The 15,967-nt window shown below is 37.5% G+C and overlaps 1 protein-coding gene across 1 annotated transcript in view; it reads right to left on the reverse strand.

The window, feature by feature from the left end:
- Positions 1–15,967, reverse strand: part of PIG-S (phosphatidylinositol glycan anchor biosynthesis class S) — a 270,275-nt gene that overhangs the window by 57,068 nt on the left and 197,240 nt on the right. Inside the window, exon 11 of the mRNA XM_090389333.1 lies at positions 13,294–13,350. Coding sequence (XP_090245459.1) covers positions 13,294–13,350 — 57 coding nt within the window. The remainder of the gene's footprint in view (positions 1–13,293; positions 13,351–15,967) is intronic.

Raw genomic sequence — 15,967 nt, forward strand, 5'->3', positions numbered from 1 at the left:
ATATGTTATTTTTGTCTCCCAACAGCAAGGTCTGATGATGGGTATTGGCAAGATACCTGAAACTTTACTCAATGTATATTAGTTTAGGTAACACCCAAATAAAATATATAAAAACTCCATGTGGTATAAGAGTGGTAATTTAGATATATTATAATTTAAATGGATAGAAACCACATAATGTCCTTCCCTAACCATATTAGGTTGCAAGTATTTACCACTTTCATTAGTAGCTTTAGTGTTCCATGTAATGATTTTGCAATCAAGCAAAGAATGAATATGAAATTTTGCTTTAAACTAGGAAAATCTGCAACAGAAACACATAAGATGTTAAAACCTGTTTGTGGCAATGCACTGTTAAGTCATAATAGTGTGTTTGAATGGTATAAGCAGTTAAGAGATGGACATGAGAATGTTTGCGATGATCCAAGGAGTGGGCATCCATCAACCACTCGAAATGAGGACAGAGCAGCAAAAGTTCAAGTAATAGTGGTAAACGATCATCATTTGACACTCAGAATAATGGCTGATGAGTTGGATATGAATAAGGAAACAATTTGTAAAATTCTGCATGAAGATTTAGGAAAAAGGAAGGTCTGGATGTGAAGACTGCATCCAGACTTGCCAAGACAATCCTAATTTTCTCAACTGTATTGTCCTAGAGATGAGTGTTAGTTGTTTCAGTACAACCCAGAGACAAAGCATCAGAGCATGCAGTGGACTTCACCAAAGCCCAAAAAGTTTCATTTACAGATGTCCACGATCAAGATGAAGCTGTTTGTGTTTTTTGACAAAGAAGGTGCAGTTCACAAGGAATTTGTACCTGAAGGGAGGAGAGAGAGTCAATGCTGCATTCTAAGTACAGGTGCTTCAAAGCCTATTGGAGTGCATTTCCTAGTGAGACTGAATTTCGAGAGAAAGGCAGCTAGTTCTTGCAGAACAATGACCCTGACCACTTTGCACTTGTAAAGACATTTCTGATAAAACACGGCTCTGTACAGATCAACCATTTACCCTACTCTCCTGACATAGCACCAACAGATTTCTTCTTCTTTTCCAAAGTGAAAACTGCTCTCAAACGAAAGAGATTTCAGGATGTTCAGTACACAAAAAAAAATTTAACTACTGAACTGAACATTAACTCTTTGGACACCTTCACTAACTCATTTCAGAAACTTTTAGAATAATGTAATAAGTGTATTCAATCAAGCTGTGATTACTGTGAATAAAAATAAAACTTTTTTTTTTTTGCCCTTTCACTTTGTGTTCTTTTTATTGCACCAGTCTGGGAACTTTATTTTCACATCTTGTATACAGATGATTGCATATAGAATTTTTCAAAATATGACAATGGATATTTTATGCATTTTTTCATTCAGTTATACACTGAGTGATCGCTGAATTATGACCACCTACCTAATACTTCGTAGGTCTTACTCTTGCCCTCAGTACAGCAGCTATCCGACATGGCATTGATTCAACAAGATGTAGGAAGCTTTCAGGAGGTATGGCCAACCAAGCTGTGTGTAATGCGGTCAGCAATGCACTTATGAAGGTGATTGGTGTATCCAGATGCCTGATATGCCTTTCCATAGTGTCCCACAAGTTCTCTATGGGATTGGATTGATATCGAGGGATTTCGGAGGCCAATCGATATGCTGGAAGTCAGAACCGAGTTCCTCAAACCATTCCTGCACAAGTGCCTGATAGCTCTTGTGTCAGCAAGCGGTTGACGATAGCGGAGATCACTGATACGTTGTTCCACATGCAGGGGTCCACGTTCCTGCCAGTGAAACATGGCCCACACTATACACCTCCACCGGCCTGAACTTTTGATACCATGCATGATGGATCAAGAGCCTAATGTTGTTGACACCAAATCCATACACGACCATCCATGGTGTGGAGTAAATAACATGACTCATCCAACCAGCACAACTTTTTCCAGTCTTCTAATGTCCAACTGCATGCTCTTTTCACCAGGCAAGTCTTTTACACTGGTGAACCTTGGTTAGGAGAGGATGCCGTACGGGTTGTCTGCTGGTATAGCCTATGTATGCGAGCATGCGACACATGGTCATGCCAGATATCATTCCGGGTTGGCCCATGTTGTATTGGGTAGTGAACTCTTCAACAGTGCTGCGCCTGTTCACCTGTACGAGTCGTCTGACCCGGTGCTCACCTCTAACATCAACCTTTCACTGACATTTGCAGTTTTGCCATTGGGTTGTTGTTTTGATATGCTTCTGACATTAGAAACAAGTTCAACATTTGTTTACATGCAAGGTCTCTAACATTTGCACATCTCCAGTCCATTGTTACCTCCCCTGAGAGCTTCCTTAAACTCAGAGGAGGTACCCATGGATTGGTGATGTGCAAATGTGACCCCAATCCACAAAGGAGGATCAAGGGGGGACACTGGTAATTACAGACCTGTTAGTTTAACTTCTGTTCCAGGGAAATTAATGGAGGCACTGGTTAAAGAAGCATTGCAGGATCATCTAGACTTCAGTTATAGCTCAGACACAGCATGGGTTTGTTAAGGGGAAGTCTTGTCTGACCAATTTGATTGGATACTATGATGTAGTCACAAAAGAACTGGATGCAAAGAATAATTTTGATATCATATATTTGGATCTTAAAAAGGCTTTTGATACTGTTGCACAAATTGGAGCAGTGTGGTATTGGAAGAAAATTGCTGCTATGGATAAAGGAATGGTTGAGTGGGAGAAGACAGAGAGTGGTAATCAATGGACACTGCTCTTCGTGGACTAATGTTATTAGTGGAGTCCTCCAGGGTTCAGTGTTGGGTCCATTGTTGTTTTCTGTATTTATAAATGATATTGATGATGGTATAACAGGCTTAATGTCCAAGTTTGCAGAAGATACAAATGTCGGCAGGGTTGTTATGACACTAACGACAGTATTCTGCTGCAACAGGATCTAGAAAAGTTGAGCAGAAGGGCTAAAAGGTGCTGCATATGGGAAGCAGTAACCCCAGAGTAATGTATCAACTGTGTGGTGCTACACTGACAGTGGTAGAGAGTGAAAAAGACTTAGGGGTAATTGTGCAGGCAGATATGAAGTTTTCTGAGTAGTGCAGAAAGTCTGCAAGAGTAGCTCAAGGTGTCTTGTCAATGATATACAAGAATTTTTCTAGCAGGGATAAGGAGGTGATTATCCCCTTGTATAAGGCATTGGTTAGGCCACACCTTGAGTACTGTATACAGGTCTGGAGGTCTCATTTTAAGAAGGATGTAGAGCTGTTGGAACGAGTACAGAGAAGTGCAACAAGATGAGTGAATGGAAAAAAGGGTTGCTCTTATGAAGAAATGTGATGAAAAAGTTTTGCAAATTACAGTGTCTGGAGACTAGGCACCTGCAAGGTGATCTGATTGAGTGTATAAAGCCTTTAATGGTTTGAGCATGCTCAATGCTGATGGGATTCTTCCTCTTGCTCAGAATAATGGCCTGAGAGGGCATAAATTCAAATTGAGGAAAGAAAGTTGTAGGATAGATGTGCAGAAGTTTGTCTTTAGCCAGCGGGTGGTTGACTGCTGGAACAAACTTCCATCTGTTGTTTTAGAAGTTGATAGCTTAAACAAATTCAAGGCAGAACTAGACAAACATTTGGAGTAAATGGATTGGTGAAATGAGAAGGGTCTGTGTTTTTTGTTTTTTTTTGCTGATGCTATATAAGCTTGCTTTCTTGCATCATGTGCCCTTGCTAATGTTAATTTTGCAAAGTCCTCAGTGATATCAAGTCCATTTTTGAAGCACTTATACCATTAAAAATTAATTACATCTTGATAAAGCTTTTTCACAATATGCATCAATTATTTCTAAAGTTTCTGAAGCAAATTTTTTTCAAATCAATATATATTGGTTCAAAAAGCAATATTCTAAAGAAAACAATGATAAAAAATTATCAATGGATAAAAATAAACCTTCGTATATGTGGAACAAAATCATCACCTACTGTACAAATTTATAGGTTACAAAACATAATAATAATAAAATAAATAAAAAATATATATTTATACATATATATTTTGGTTATTTATTTATTTATTATTTTTTTTTTGATGTTCAGTTATTTTTAACAAATTTAGTCCTGAACCTTTTTGACCTTACCTTGTATATGAAATATATAAGAGGGTTCAGTTAAATCAACATCAATCAAAAGTTGCCTAAGCAGGCAACTTTTGATTGATGTTGGTTTAACTTTATAACAAAAAGGAAATAATGATTAGCAATATTTCGTTTACCAAATGAAATGAAATGAATTAGTGTGTATATACAAAGAATATTCAGAGTCCTATAAACATATATATAGCAAAACTACTGATGAGGGAAGACAGGTAAAGCTGAATACAAGAAACTGCTAACAAAAAAGTGCTATAAAGAGTTCTTTTCCATATATGAATACAAAAAAGAAGAGAGTAAAGCAGATAGGCCTCTTATTTAATCAAAGTAGAAGAGTCATATAAAACATAGAAGTGACAGACAAGAAGAATTGGCACTTTGAAATTATCTTTACAACTGAAAGACCATTTGAACCAAGAGTGAATAGTGATAAGGAGTCAGACTGCTGTAAATTAAATGATATAGCAATCTTGGAGAAGAATATACTGTAAAAACTACTGAAGCTGAGAAAAGGTAAGGTTCCAGGAGCAGACATACCAGTGTTCTCCCCAGAAAATTTTGCCAGCCAGGCAAAATTTTCTGGGGAAGTGTAATACTTTGCATAGTATGTTCGAATTAATATTGATTGAGATCAGTACCATATGGTACCATGACAATTGCTTAAATTTTAGCTGGGTGGTCAGTTAAATTAACTGGGCAGTGCACTCATATGCACCCACAGGCTGCATATGAGTGCATAATCCCACTGGGAATGTTAAAGAGATCATTAGATTCTGGGATGATTCCCCACCCCATCCCTTAGCTGGAGGAGAGCTAATGTCCTCCTAATTCAGAAAGGAGGTGTGAAAGGCATAATGGGTAACCATAAACCAGCGAGTTTGATTTCAGTGGTGGGAAGGATCTTGAAATCTGTGATTAAGGATACGATACATGACCATCTCAATAGGAATGGTATCGTTAATGGATTATAGCACGAGTTTATGAAAAATAAATCTTGCCTGACCAATTTAATTAATTATTATGATAAAGTCATAAAACAGTTTCAAAAAACAACTTTGACATTATTATTTTTTTATTTATGAAATCTCAAAACAAGAAAGGCATTAGAACCTCTAGTACTTAGTGTCATACAGGGGTTGAAAGTTTAAAAGATGAAAGAAGATACTTGTTGATATTAGACTGGAATTTCTGGTCCTTAATTTTGTAGGTTTCAATTTTCAGGAAATATGTGTGAAGGGAGGTTTTTCCAGAAAATGGAAGTTGAAGGAATAAATGAGGAAGAAGAAAAGTTGGTTCTGTGAGTTTGAAATAGGACAGTAAAAGGCTGCTGTTTACTGTTAAAAGGATGATTATTTAACTTGACTTCAGTAAAGGATAAAGATATCATAATCCCCACTATATAAAGCAATTATATGACTGCATTTGGAATGCTGTCTCTAACTGTTGAAACCACACCTAAACAAATGATAATGCACTTCTTGCTATGGTTCAAAATTAGGAAAACCTGCTCAGTGAGATCTACAAAAAGGTACCCTTAAGAAGAGAGACAATATGTGAGCTACAAAGATTGGCAATGAGCACCTTAGAAGAGACCCGACTGAGGTCTATAAGGCTCTAAGAGGGGGCAGTAATATATATGACAGTGAAATTTTCAGTGTTAAAAATGATTCAGAACTAAGGGCTATAAATTCAAATTACGGGGAAAGAAATTTAGATTGCATTGTATGGAGTTTTAGCCAGCGAGTTGTTAATTACTGGAATAAGTAATCTCTGTGAGCAGTTGAGTTAACAGTTTAGTGAAATTCAAAGATCCACTGGATGGTTAACTACATGAGGGAGAACAGATAGGCTGTTTGTTTTCTTTTTTATTTATCTAGTTTTGTAATTTATTTTCATTTAGTTATTTATTTATTTATTTTTTTGCTAGAGCAGAAAAAGCCTATGGCTTCCTTGCACTATGTGGCCAATTGATGTTGGTGGACAATGCAATGTTGAGTCTGTTTGGTGTGGCATAAGCACTGGGAAAGGAAAAATGAGAGTAGGTGTGTGTTATAGGCCTAATGAATCTGATGAGCAATTGTGCAGAGAAACAGAGTGGGCCAGTAAATTAGAATGTCTTATAATGGAGAATTTTAACTTTCCATATATCGACTGGAACTTGTGGATTGGTCACTTGCACGCTAGCAAGACTTTTTTTGATTTATTGGATGACTTTTCTACAGCAGCATGTTCGAGAGGCAACCAGAAGGAGTAATACTCTTGATCTGATTATCAGCAGTGATTATTCATGCATTAAGAATTTGCAGATAAAGTAACACTGGGGGACAATGATCACAATGTACTGATATGGGAATTACTTAAAGATGTAACTACAATCACGGCTAAAGGGAAGGGCTTTTGCTTTCATAAAGGTGACTACAGGAGTCTCAGACAGTTTTTAAATTCTGTACAGTGGGATCAAGTGATGATGTTACCAACGTTGAATTCTAAATGGGAAGCCTTCAGGGACTTAATCTTGGAGGCTACTAGGCTTTTCATTCCAACTAAGAAATACTCTTTGGCATCCATTTAAGCCTGTTCAAGGTTCAGGCCTAAATGGATGCCAGATGAATTGAGGCTCGTGGCAGAGAATAAAAATGTATGGGATGCATATAAATTATCAAGTGACACAGAGGCCTATGGCATATATAAGCTTGTCTGTAATCAAGTCACAAAGGAGGTTAGGCAAGCAAAGGCAGACTCTCTGGCATCCATTTAGGCCTGTTCAAGGTTCAGGCCTAAATGGATGCCAGATGAATTGAGGCTCGTGGCAGAGAATAAAAATGTATGGGATGCATATAAATTATCAGGTGACACAGAAGCCTATGGCATATATAAGCTTGTCTGTAATCAAGTCACAAAGGAGGTTAGGCATGCAAAGGCAGAATACAAGAAATCTTTGGCAAAGGATGCAAAGAAAAACAGCAAAGAGTTCTTTACTTATGTAAACTCAAGAAGGAAAGGAATGGATCAGATCGGACAACTTAACATAGATGGGTTGACGATGATCATGCTCAGATAGCTGATAACCTGAATGAGTATTTTGCATCTACATTCACACACGAGAAGTTATTCAATGAGGGGAACGCCAGAAGTTTATCAAACTCTAACAGGGAGCTAAGTGATTTTGTAATAACTGAGAGCAAAGTGGAGGAGAAATTGTTGAAGTTGTAAGGAAGGCACCTGGGATGAACGGGATCTATCCAGTTATATTAAAGGAGGCAGCAAAGGAAGTAAGTAAGCAAACCCTTAGCCATAATTATGTTTGTTATTTGGTTTTTAGGAGCATTAGCAACTAAGGCCATATTGCTCCGGGGATAAGCGGTGGTCATTCCCTGACCTTTCCGCATCCTCCGTATTTGGTGGTCTCGGGCTCGAACCCCGCTTTAATCAAGAAGCGTGTGCTATGTGCTGCTGCTGCTCCTGCCCACCAAGGCACCGCCATAATTATGAGAGGTTCCTTGGACTCAGGGGAAGTCCCCATGGGGTAGAGGTAAATACCTCCTTAAATACCTCAAATGTATCACCAATTCACAAAGGGGGGGGGATCCAAAAGGTGACACAAGTAAACAAGTAACCAAAAGGTGACACAAGTAAGCACAGACCTGTTAGTTTAACTTGTGTTCTGGAAAATAATGGAAATTAATGGAGTCACTGGTTAAAGAAGCATTGCAGGATCATCTAGACAAGACTGTAGTAACAGTTAAGACACAGCATGGGTTTGTTAAAGGGAGGGCTTGTCTGACCAACTTGATTGGATACTATGATGTGGTCACAAAGGAACTGAATGTCAAAAATAATTTTGATATCATATACTTGGATTTCATGAAAGCTTGATACTGTTGCACATGGAAGACTGCTGTACAAACTGGAGAGGTATGGCATTAAGGGTAAGTTGCTACAATGGACAAAGGAATTGTTGAGTGGGAGACAACAGAGAGTGGTAATCAGTGGACACTGCTCTTCGTGGACAAATGTTATTAGTGGAGTTCCCCAGGGTTCGGTGTTGGGCCCATTGTTGTTTTGTGTATTCAACCATGATATTAATGAAGATATATCAGGATTAATGTCCAAGTTTGCAGATGATACAAAGGTTGACAGTGTTGTTAACGACTGTATGCTACTCCAACTGGATCTAAATAAGTTGGGCAAATGGGCTGAGAAGTGGCAACTGAAGTTTAACATTGACAAATGCAAAGTACTGCATATGGATAGCAATAACCCAAGAGAAACATACCAACTGTGTGGTACTACACTCAGGGAAGTGAAAAAGACCTGGGGGTAATTGTGCAGTCAAATATGAAGTTCGCTGAGCAGTGCAGATGGGCTGCAAGAATAGCTCGTGGTGTCTTGGCAATGATATACAGGAATATTTCTAGTAGGGATAAGGAGATGATTATCCTCTTGTATAAGGCAATGGTCAGGCCACATCTAGAGTACTGCATACAGGTCTGGAGGCCTCATTTTAGGAAGGAAGTCGAGTTGCTAGAACGAGTACAAAGAATGGCAACAAGACTGGTGAGGGGAACAAAGGGGTGCTCTTCCCAAGAAAGGCTTAAGTTCTGCAAATTGCAGCACCTGGAGAGTAGGCACCTGTGAGGTGATCTGATTGAGGCCTTGCATGGGTTGAGCAAGCTGAAAGCTGATGGGATTCTTCCTCTTGCTCAGATTAAGAACCTGAGGGGTCAAGAATTCCAATTGAGGAAAGACAGTTGTAGAATAGATGTGTGGAAATTTGCCTTCAGCCAGTGGGTGGTTGATTTGTGGAACAGACTTCCATCTTTTGTTGTGGAAGTTGATAGCCTAAATAAATTTAAGACTGAGCTGGACAGGCATTTGGAATGAATATAGGGGTGAAATGGGAGGTTTTTTTTTTTTTTTTTTTGGCTGATGCTGCATAAGCTTGCTTTCTTGCATCATATGCCTCAACTAATGCTAATAATACTAAATGGGAGCAAATTGCAACAAGGTTTATAAAAAGAGGCAGGTGGGCTGAGAAGTGGCAACTGAAGTTTAACATTTACAAATGCGGCATACTGCATATGGGTAAAAGTAATCCCAGATTAACATACTAATTGTGAAGTACCACATTCTGGATAGTTCTCTGAGCAGTACAGACAAGCTGCCAGGCCAGCTGATGGTGTTTTGTCAATGATACACAGGAAAACTGCCAACAAAGATAAGGAGGCGACTAGCCCATTGTATAAGGCAATGGTTAGGAGATATCTTGCATACTGAATACAGGTCTTGAAACCTCATTTTAGGATGTGAATCTGTTGGAATGGATACAGAGAAAGGCAACAAGATTAGTGACGGTAACAGAAGGTTGCTCTTATCAAGAAAGGCTTTAGTTCTGCAAATTGCACCTAGTCGAGGTATTTAAGGCTTTGTATGAATTGAGCAAGTTCAATGACAGAATCCTCCCTCTTGCTTGCTCAGACTACACACAAGAGAGCAATAAATTCAAATTGAGAAAGGATGGTAGAAGGATAAATATGTGGAAATTTTCCTTCAACCAATGGGTGGATTGAATAAATTCAAGGAAGAACTAGACAAACTATTGGAGAGGATGGACAAGTGATACAGGAATTTTTTTTTTTGTGCTGTATAAGTTTTGCTGGAGCTGTATAAGTTTTGCTGGAGCTGTATAAGTTTTCTTGCGTCATTTGCTACTACTAATACAAAATGGGATTAGTGGTAAGATTCTTTGTTGGATGAAGTGCTGGCTAAAAAAAAAAAAAAAAAAAAAAAAAGACACACAGAATCTTCATACATGCATATTCTTCAGGGTGGAACAATACAGAAAGTGGAGTTCTGATGGATCACTATTGGGGCACTCCTGTTTCTCATCTTCCTTAACATTGGTGAAAGAGTGCAAGGGAAAGTTCTCAAAGTGTGTTGACAACTAAGGTATAGAGGGTGGTTAATGACCAGAACCAATTCATTGTGCTCCAAAATGAGAGATCAGCTGCACACATGGTCTGAAAAATGTCAACTGAAGTTTAATGTTTCTAAATGCATGGAGAACAGAAATCTAGGAGTTATTTATAAGCTGGGGGAAGAATCAAAAGTGATTCAGAAGGAAGAAGACTCAGGGATATGATACAAACATATGTGAAATTTACCATACAGTGTAAACTATTTGGTTAAGAAGGTACATGGTGTCCTGTCTTATGATATATAGGATCTATGCAAGTAGGGAAAAATGATGTCGCTGTCATTTTATATAAGACAATGGTAAGACTGCATTTAGAATATGTTTGAGTGTGGAGGCTACACCTAAAGAAAGACAGGGCTTCTAAAAATGATTCAAAGGTGTGTGACCAGACTGGTGACAGGTCCTAGTCGATGTCCATAACATGAATGGAAAGCAAGGTGCAGAACTGCAGTGCTGGGCAACTAGACATTAGCCATATGGTGCAAGGATGCCTTGGGCTTTTGCTGAACTAGGCAAAAAAATAAATAAATACAGTGGATTCCGGTTATTTGGGCCACCGGTTAATCGGGGCAAATCTTAAAAAACAGAAACCAATTGAGAAAATAGCCAGGGTTTACTTCACTTAATCGGGGCAGGAGACCGCAGCACTGGAGATTACCCTACGATTGTCTCCAATGGTACTACGTGGTTCAGTTGAAATTCTGGAGGTAACAACCAAAAAACAATTAGCAGTGACCTCTTTATTGGGCTTTTCTGTTAGTGAAATCTATCGTAAACAGACAGTAAACTCGATCTTACTGAATTTGCGATAATACAGCTGGAATTCTGTGGGTTATTATGGTGAAATGTGTTTATACTTCCATGGAATCGATCATATAAAAAAAATTAATTTTCAGATCTTCTCTTCATTCCTATTTTTAAAGCTTTGTAACTTACTCCGTTCTCACTTGTGCATATCGTGTTACTTGCAATTTGTGTGTGCCATGTTGTTTGTTACTGATTGCTTATCTTTTTACTGTTTTAAATTTTAACCCCCACCCAAAAATGTCAGTGAACAGAAATGTCAACTAGTTAGTATGTACATATTACAGTACGTATTAATTATTCTGATTATTACGTATATTCTTCCAATTTTCACGTATCATTTAATTTTTTAATTGGTAGGGTAATAAAGGGTAAATTTGTGCTTAATATATCTTTACTTTTATAGCCTGTGGATAATATTCCTCCTATTTTCTCTAATTATAATCGCTGCTTAATAGAATTAAAATTCAATTCATAAAAGTGATCACAGCGACCGGCGCTTACTACACATCGTATAGTGAACGGTACTTTACTATGGTGAGTTCGTCGTAACGTTGTTGTTGTTGTTTGTCATTTGGATTTTAGGAGCATTAGCAACTAAGGCCATATTGCTCTGGGGATAATGCGGTGGTCATTCCCTGACCTCTCCACATCCTCCGTATTTGGTGGTCACAGGTTCGAACCCCGGTCTAATCAAGAAGCGTGTGCTATGATTGCTGCTCCTTCCCACCTGGCTACGGAGGTGCCTGCGACCAAGATCTACGACTCCTGAAGTAGAGGAGGAGATTTTGGATGTTGTGCATGCCACTCCTGGAATCTGCATGTGCAGATTCCAGGATCTTTAAATGGGGCCATTTAAAGTCATTGGTGTATTTGACTCCGGTAGCTGATGTGGAAACTCTCTGCAATCGAATTGTGGCAGGTTGTGAGACAATATGAAACATACCAGGAATTTGGCATCATCTTCGCGAGTCCATGAGACGTCGATGTGAGGCCTGTATTCGGGCAGAAGGTGGACATTTTGAACAATTACTATAAGGTGATGTGAACAGTTAAGTGTCATAGACAGACCTTCAAAACTCGGAAACCAAGCATTTCCAGAACTATGTTGATATAAAATATTTTTATTGTCTACATATGATGAACTCATTCTTGAAGTTATGCCATGTATTTTTGAGACACCCTGTATAATAAATGGTGGGCTGTTTATTATATATATATATATTTTGAAAATGACCATGGGCCGGAGGCTGCCCATCCCTGCTCTAAATGATGAATGGAAGTTCAAGAGTTGAGATGGGCAGCTGAGAGCTTGTGGTAGCCTTGTCTTAATTCCTTTAAGGGCATCAATTCTGTTGTTTCAAGCTATCATATTTTTCTATCAGAATGCAAAAATTGCATTCTGATAGAAATCAGAATGCAATTTTTGTTTTTCCTCAAATTCTTTGCATCAGAAACATATAAGGGCTGTATCACACCACTATACACGGTTCCCCAAAAATACAGCAGGTATCACACATTATAAAACCCTGATTTGTAGGAGAAATGCCCTTGGCAGTTTACCCTCTGAGCCAAAGCATTCCCGCTACTCTGAGCTATTTGCTTTGCTGCTCTAATGAGAGGCATGATTTCAGTTTAATTTTAAATATCACACTAAACTAAGAGAAATGTAAGTATGATAATAATGCTATACTATTCTCAGGTTATGAGACAGTTTGAACTATCTATAAAAAACAGTTACATTATAAAATCATCTTCATATTGTTATAAATTTATAGTTTATAGATTTAATAAAAAATTCTTCTAATATTAATTATACTACAATGGAATTAGATAAAATAAAATTAAATAGCATTTGTGTCAGTCTTATGTCAATGCAATGAATATTGACCAATTCAGAATTTTGTCTTACTTTGATTCATGTTTTTGAATAATTTCCAAGGCCAAATAAGAAACAATTGTACCTACTTTGCCAGACAGACACAAATAATAACTGCACTACTAATTTGAAGCAAAAAAAGATAACAAACGCCAATAATGCTTATAATAATAAAAAAAAGCCTACTACTTTAAAAGTCCCACTCAAAAACTAGCACACATTCCTGAACCTGACATGTTTTGAGATATAGTCCATGCCAAAGTTTATAAAAACAAATTTTTTGAGGGTTTACCACTGGTGTAGGTAATAATGAAATTACAGACTTTCATGTTATTTCAGAATAGCAACATTAAAGGGAAATTATGATTTTTCCACAGTTACAATAACATGTTTTGTGAAAAAGAGTCCATGCAAAATTTTATTTCACTTGCAGTCTCAAAATGTAAACACAAATATACAAATAAAATATAAACAAGATATACTTCCTTACCCAACCACTAATTGCAGTGGTTTGAAGAATCTCGATATCCTGAGAGGAACTGCTAGACTGTAAAGATGAAGTGTTTAATTTTATAACATAGTAATCTGCATTTAAATATACACACATATTTTGAAAGACTTTTGAAATTATGAATTTTAGAACTTCCAAAGAGTATTTTGAAAAATGGCTTCTCTATTATCAAATGTAAGTGATTTATTTTAACTAAGGCTTTGTTCTGATGATAATTTTATTATATTTAGCTATAGATTATGTATATTGAAATATAATGATATATTTCAACAGATTATAAAAGATTATAACATATATCAAAATACTGTATCCATAAAATGATATGCATCCCATTTTTGCTTGAAAGGAAAAAAAAAAAAAAAAAAAGAGACTTTAATATATTAGTTACAGCACACCTTACACTCAGTTACCTGACGTCCAATGATATGTACATTCTGTATTGGTATAATTTGTCTGCTATAAGTACATATAGGGGGCTTAGAGGTGAACAGGCTTGCATGTTATCAGACACTCAGTCTAAAACACTGATGGATCCAATATCTTTCTATTTCAGAAGATTTAGGAGAAGTCCGGTTGGCCTGCCTCCCTAAAATCCACTCATGTACACCTCGATGGTAAGCCCTGTTACATCACTTAGGTGGCAACGAACGTGTAGAGTGGTTCTCTTCAAGATGCCTGGTCAGTGTGAAGAGGAAAAGACCAAACCCTCCAGCATATGACAGAACGACAAAACAAATGGCCCTCAGTCCCCAGCAGCTTTCACTCCCCCTCTTACGGCAGCGAGAGGATCAGAGTGGAAGCAGAGGGTGCTAAGAATCTCTGGGTGTGACCAGGCTGCCATGCACGGAAACTGAACTTGGCCTGTTATAACGTAAGATCACTCATCGGTGAAGACAGGATATTAGAGCTGGAAAAGGAATTAGAAAATGTGAATTGGAATATCATTGGTTTGGCTGAAACAAGAAGAAGAAATGAATCACTTATAAGTTTATCAAGTGGAAATCTGCTGTACACCAATGGAAACAGTGAAAGGAGTGAAGGTGGAGTTGTCTTTGGCTTTCTGGTCCATAAAGATATTAAAAAACAACATTTTGGAATTCAAAAATACATCGCCAAGGATGACAAGACTACTACTCAGAATTTCTATGAGGTATAAGCTAAAGGTTATAATGATTTATGCACCAACATTGAGCCATGATGATGAGGTTGAAGAAATGTACAATTAAATTGAGTCTTCTAGATGAACAGAAAACTCACTATACTGTCATTATGGGGGGACTTCAATGCTAAGGTTGGAAAGAGAAGAAACAGCACAGAAAGGGGAACTATAGGAAATTTTGGAATTTGTGAAAGACTTGTGGAATTTGCAGAATCTCGAGGAATGTCAGTAATGAACACTTTTTTCAAAAAAAGGGTAAAGAGAAAGTGGACATGGAAGAGCCCGAATGGATTAACAACTAATGAAATCGACTTCATCCTCACTAACAGAAGATATATCATGAATGACGTTACTGTCCTGAACAAGGTAAATGCTGGACATGATCACAGAATGGTAAGATGCACACTTGATATAGATGTAAGAAAAGAAAGGAAAAAATTGATTCGAGTAAATAATACAAAGGTCTTTGAGATAACAGAAGAGGAGAAAAAGTAGTATGTACTGGAACTTAAGAAAAAGTTTGAGCTTCTGCAGACTGCCAGGACCAAGATATGAAGAGGAATATTACAACTTTCTAAAAGCGATAAAGCCCAAGAAATCTATAGGTAAAAAGAAATCCAAAGAAGAAAAATTAGTCAAGAAACACTTGTCATAATGAACTGAAGACGACAAATGAAGAGCAAGAAAAACATTGACAGGGAGAAAATTGAATATACTGAGTTATGCAAAGTCATTAGAAAGAGACTCATAGAGAATATAAGAAAATTTAACACAAGAAAAGTAGAACAAGCATTAAGGGAAAACAAAGGATTTAAATCAGCAGCCATGAGCAGTAATACAGAAAAACAAATGATACTGAAACTGAAGAATAGCGATGGTGTACTTATAAATAGCAGAGAAGGCATAATTCAAATAGCAGAAGACTACTATAAAGAGTTATACAAGGAGCAAGGGAATGATGCCAGCAGTGGGGAAGATGGATTGCAAATTAGTAACACATACAACATACCTGATATCCTTCCGGTTGAGGTAGACCATGCATTGAAGAATATGTGAAGAATAAGAAAGCCCTGGGGGAAGATGAAGTTACTGTACAGTTGTTACAATTGGGAGGAAGAGACATGACATAAAAACTGGCAAGACTCTTCAAAAAATGCATTAGAAAAGGTGTGACGCCTAAGGAGTAGAATAATGCAATCATAGTTTTGCTGCATAAGAAAGGAGATAAATCAGAAATTGGAAATTATAGACCAATTAGCTTATCCCACATTTACAAGTTGTTCACAAGGGTAATTACTACCAGATTAGAAAGAATACTTGATGAGAATCAACCGAAAGAGCAAGCTGGCTTTAGGACAGGATTCTCAACTATGGATCACCTTCACGTAATGTCACAGCTAATAGAGAAAGCAAATGAATATAAAACAAAATTATGCCTGGCATTTATGGATTATGAAAAGGCATTTGACTCTATACAGCATAAGGCAATGTTTC

This window comes from Mastigoproctus giganteus, unplaced genomic scaffold (assembly GCF_048544385.1).
Source record: "Mastigoproctus giganteus isolate SK-2022 unplaced genomic scaffold, ASM4854438v1 scaffold_15, whole genome shotgun sequence".
NCBI lineage: Eukaryota > Metazoa > Arthropoda > Arachnida > Uropygi > Thelyphonidae > Mastigoproctus > Mastigoproctus giganteus.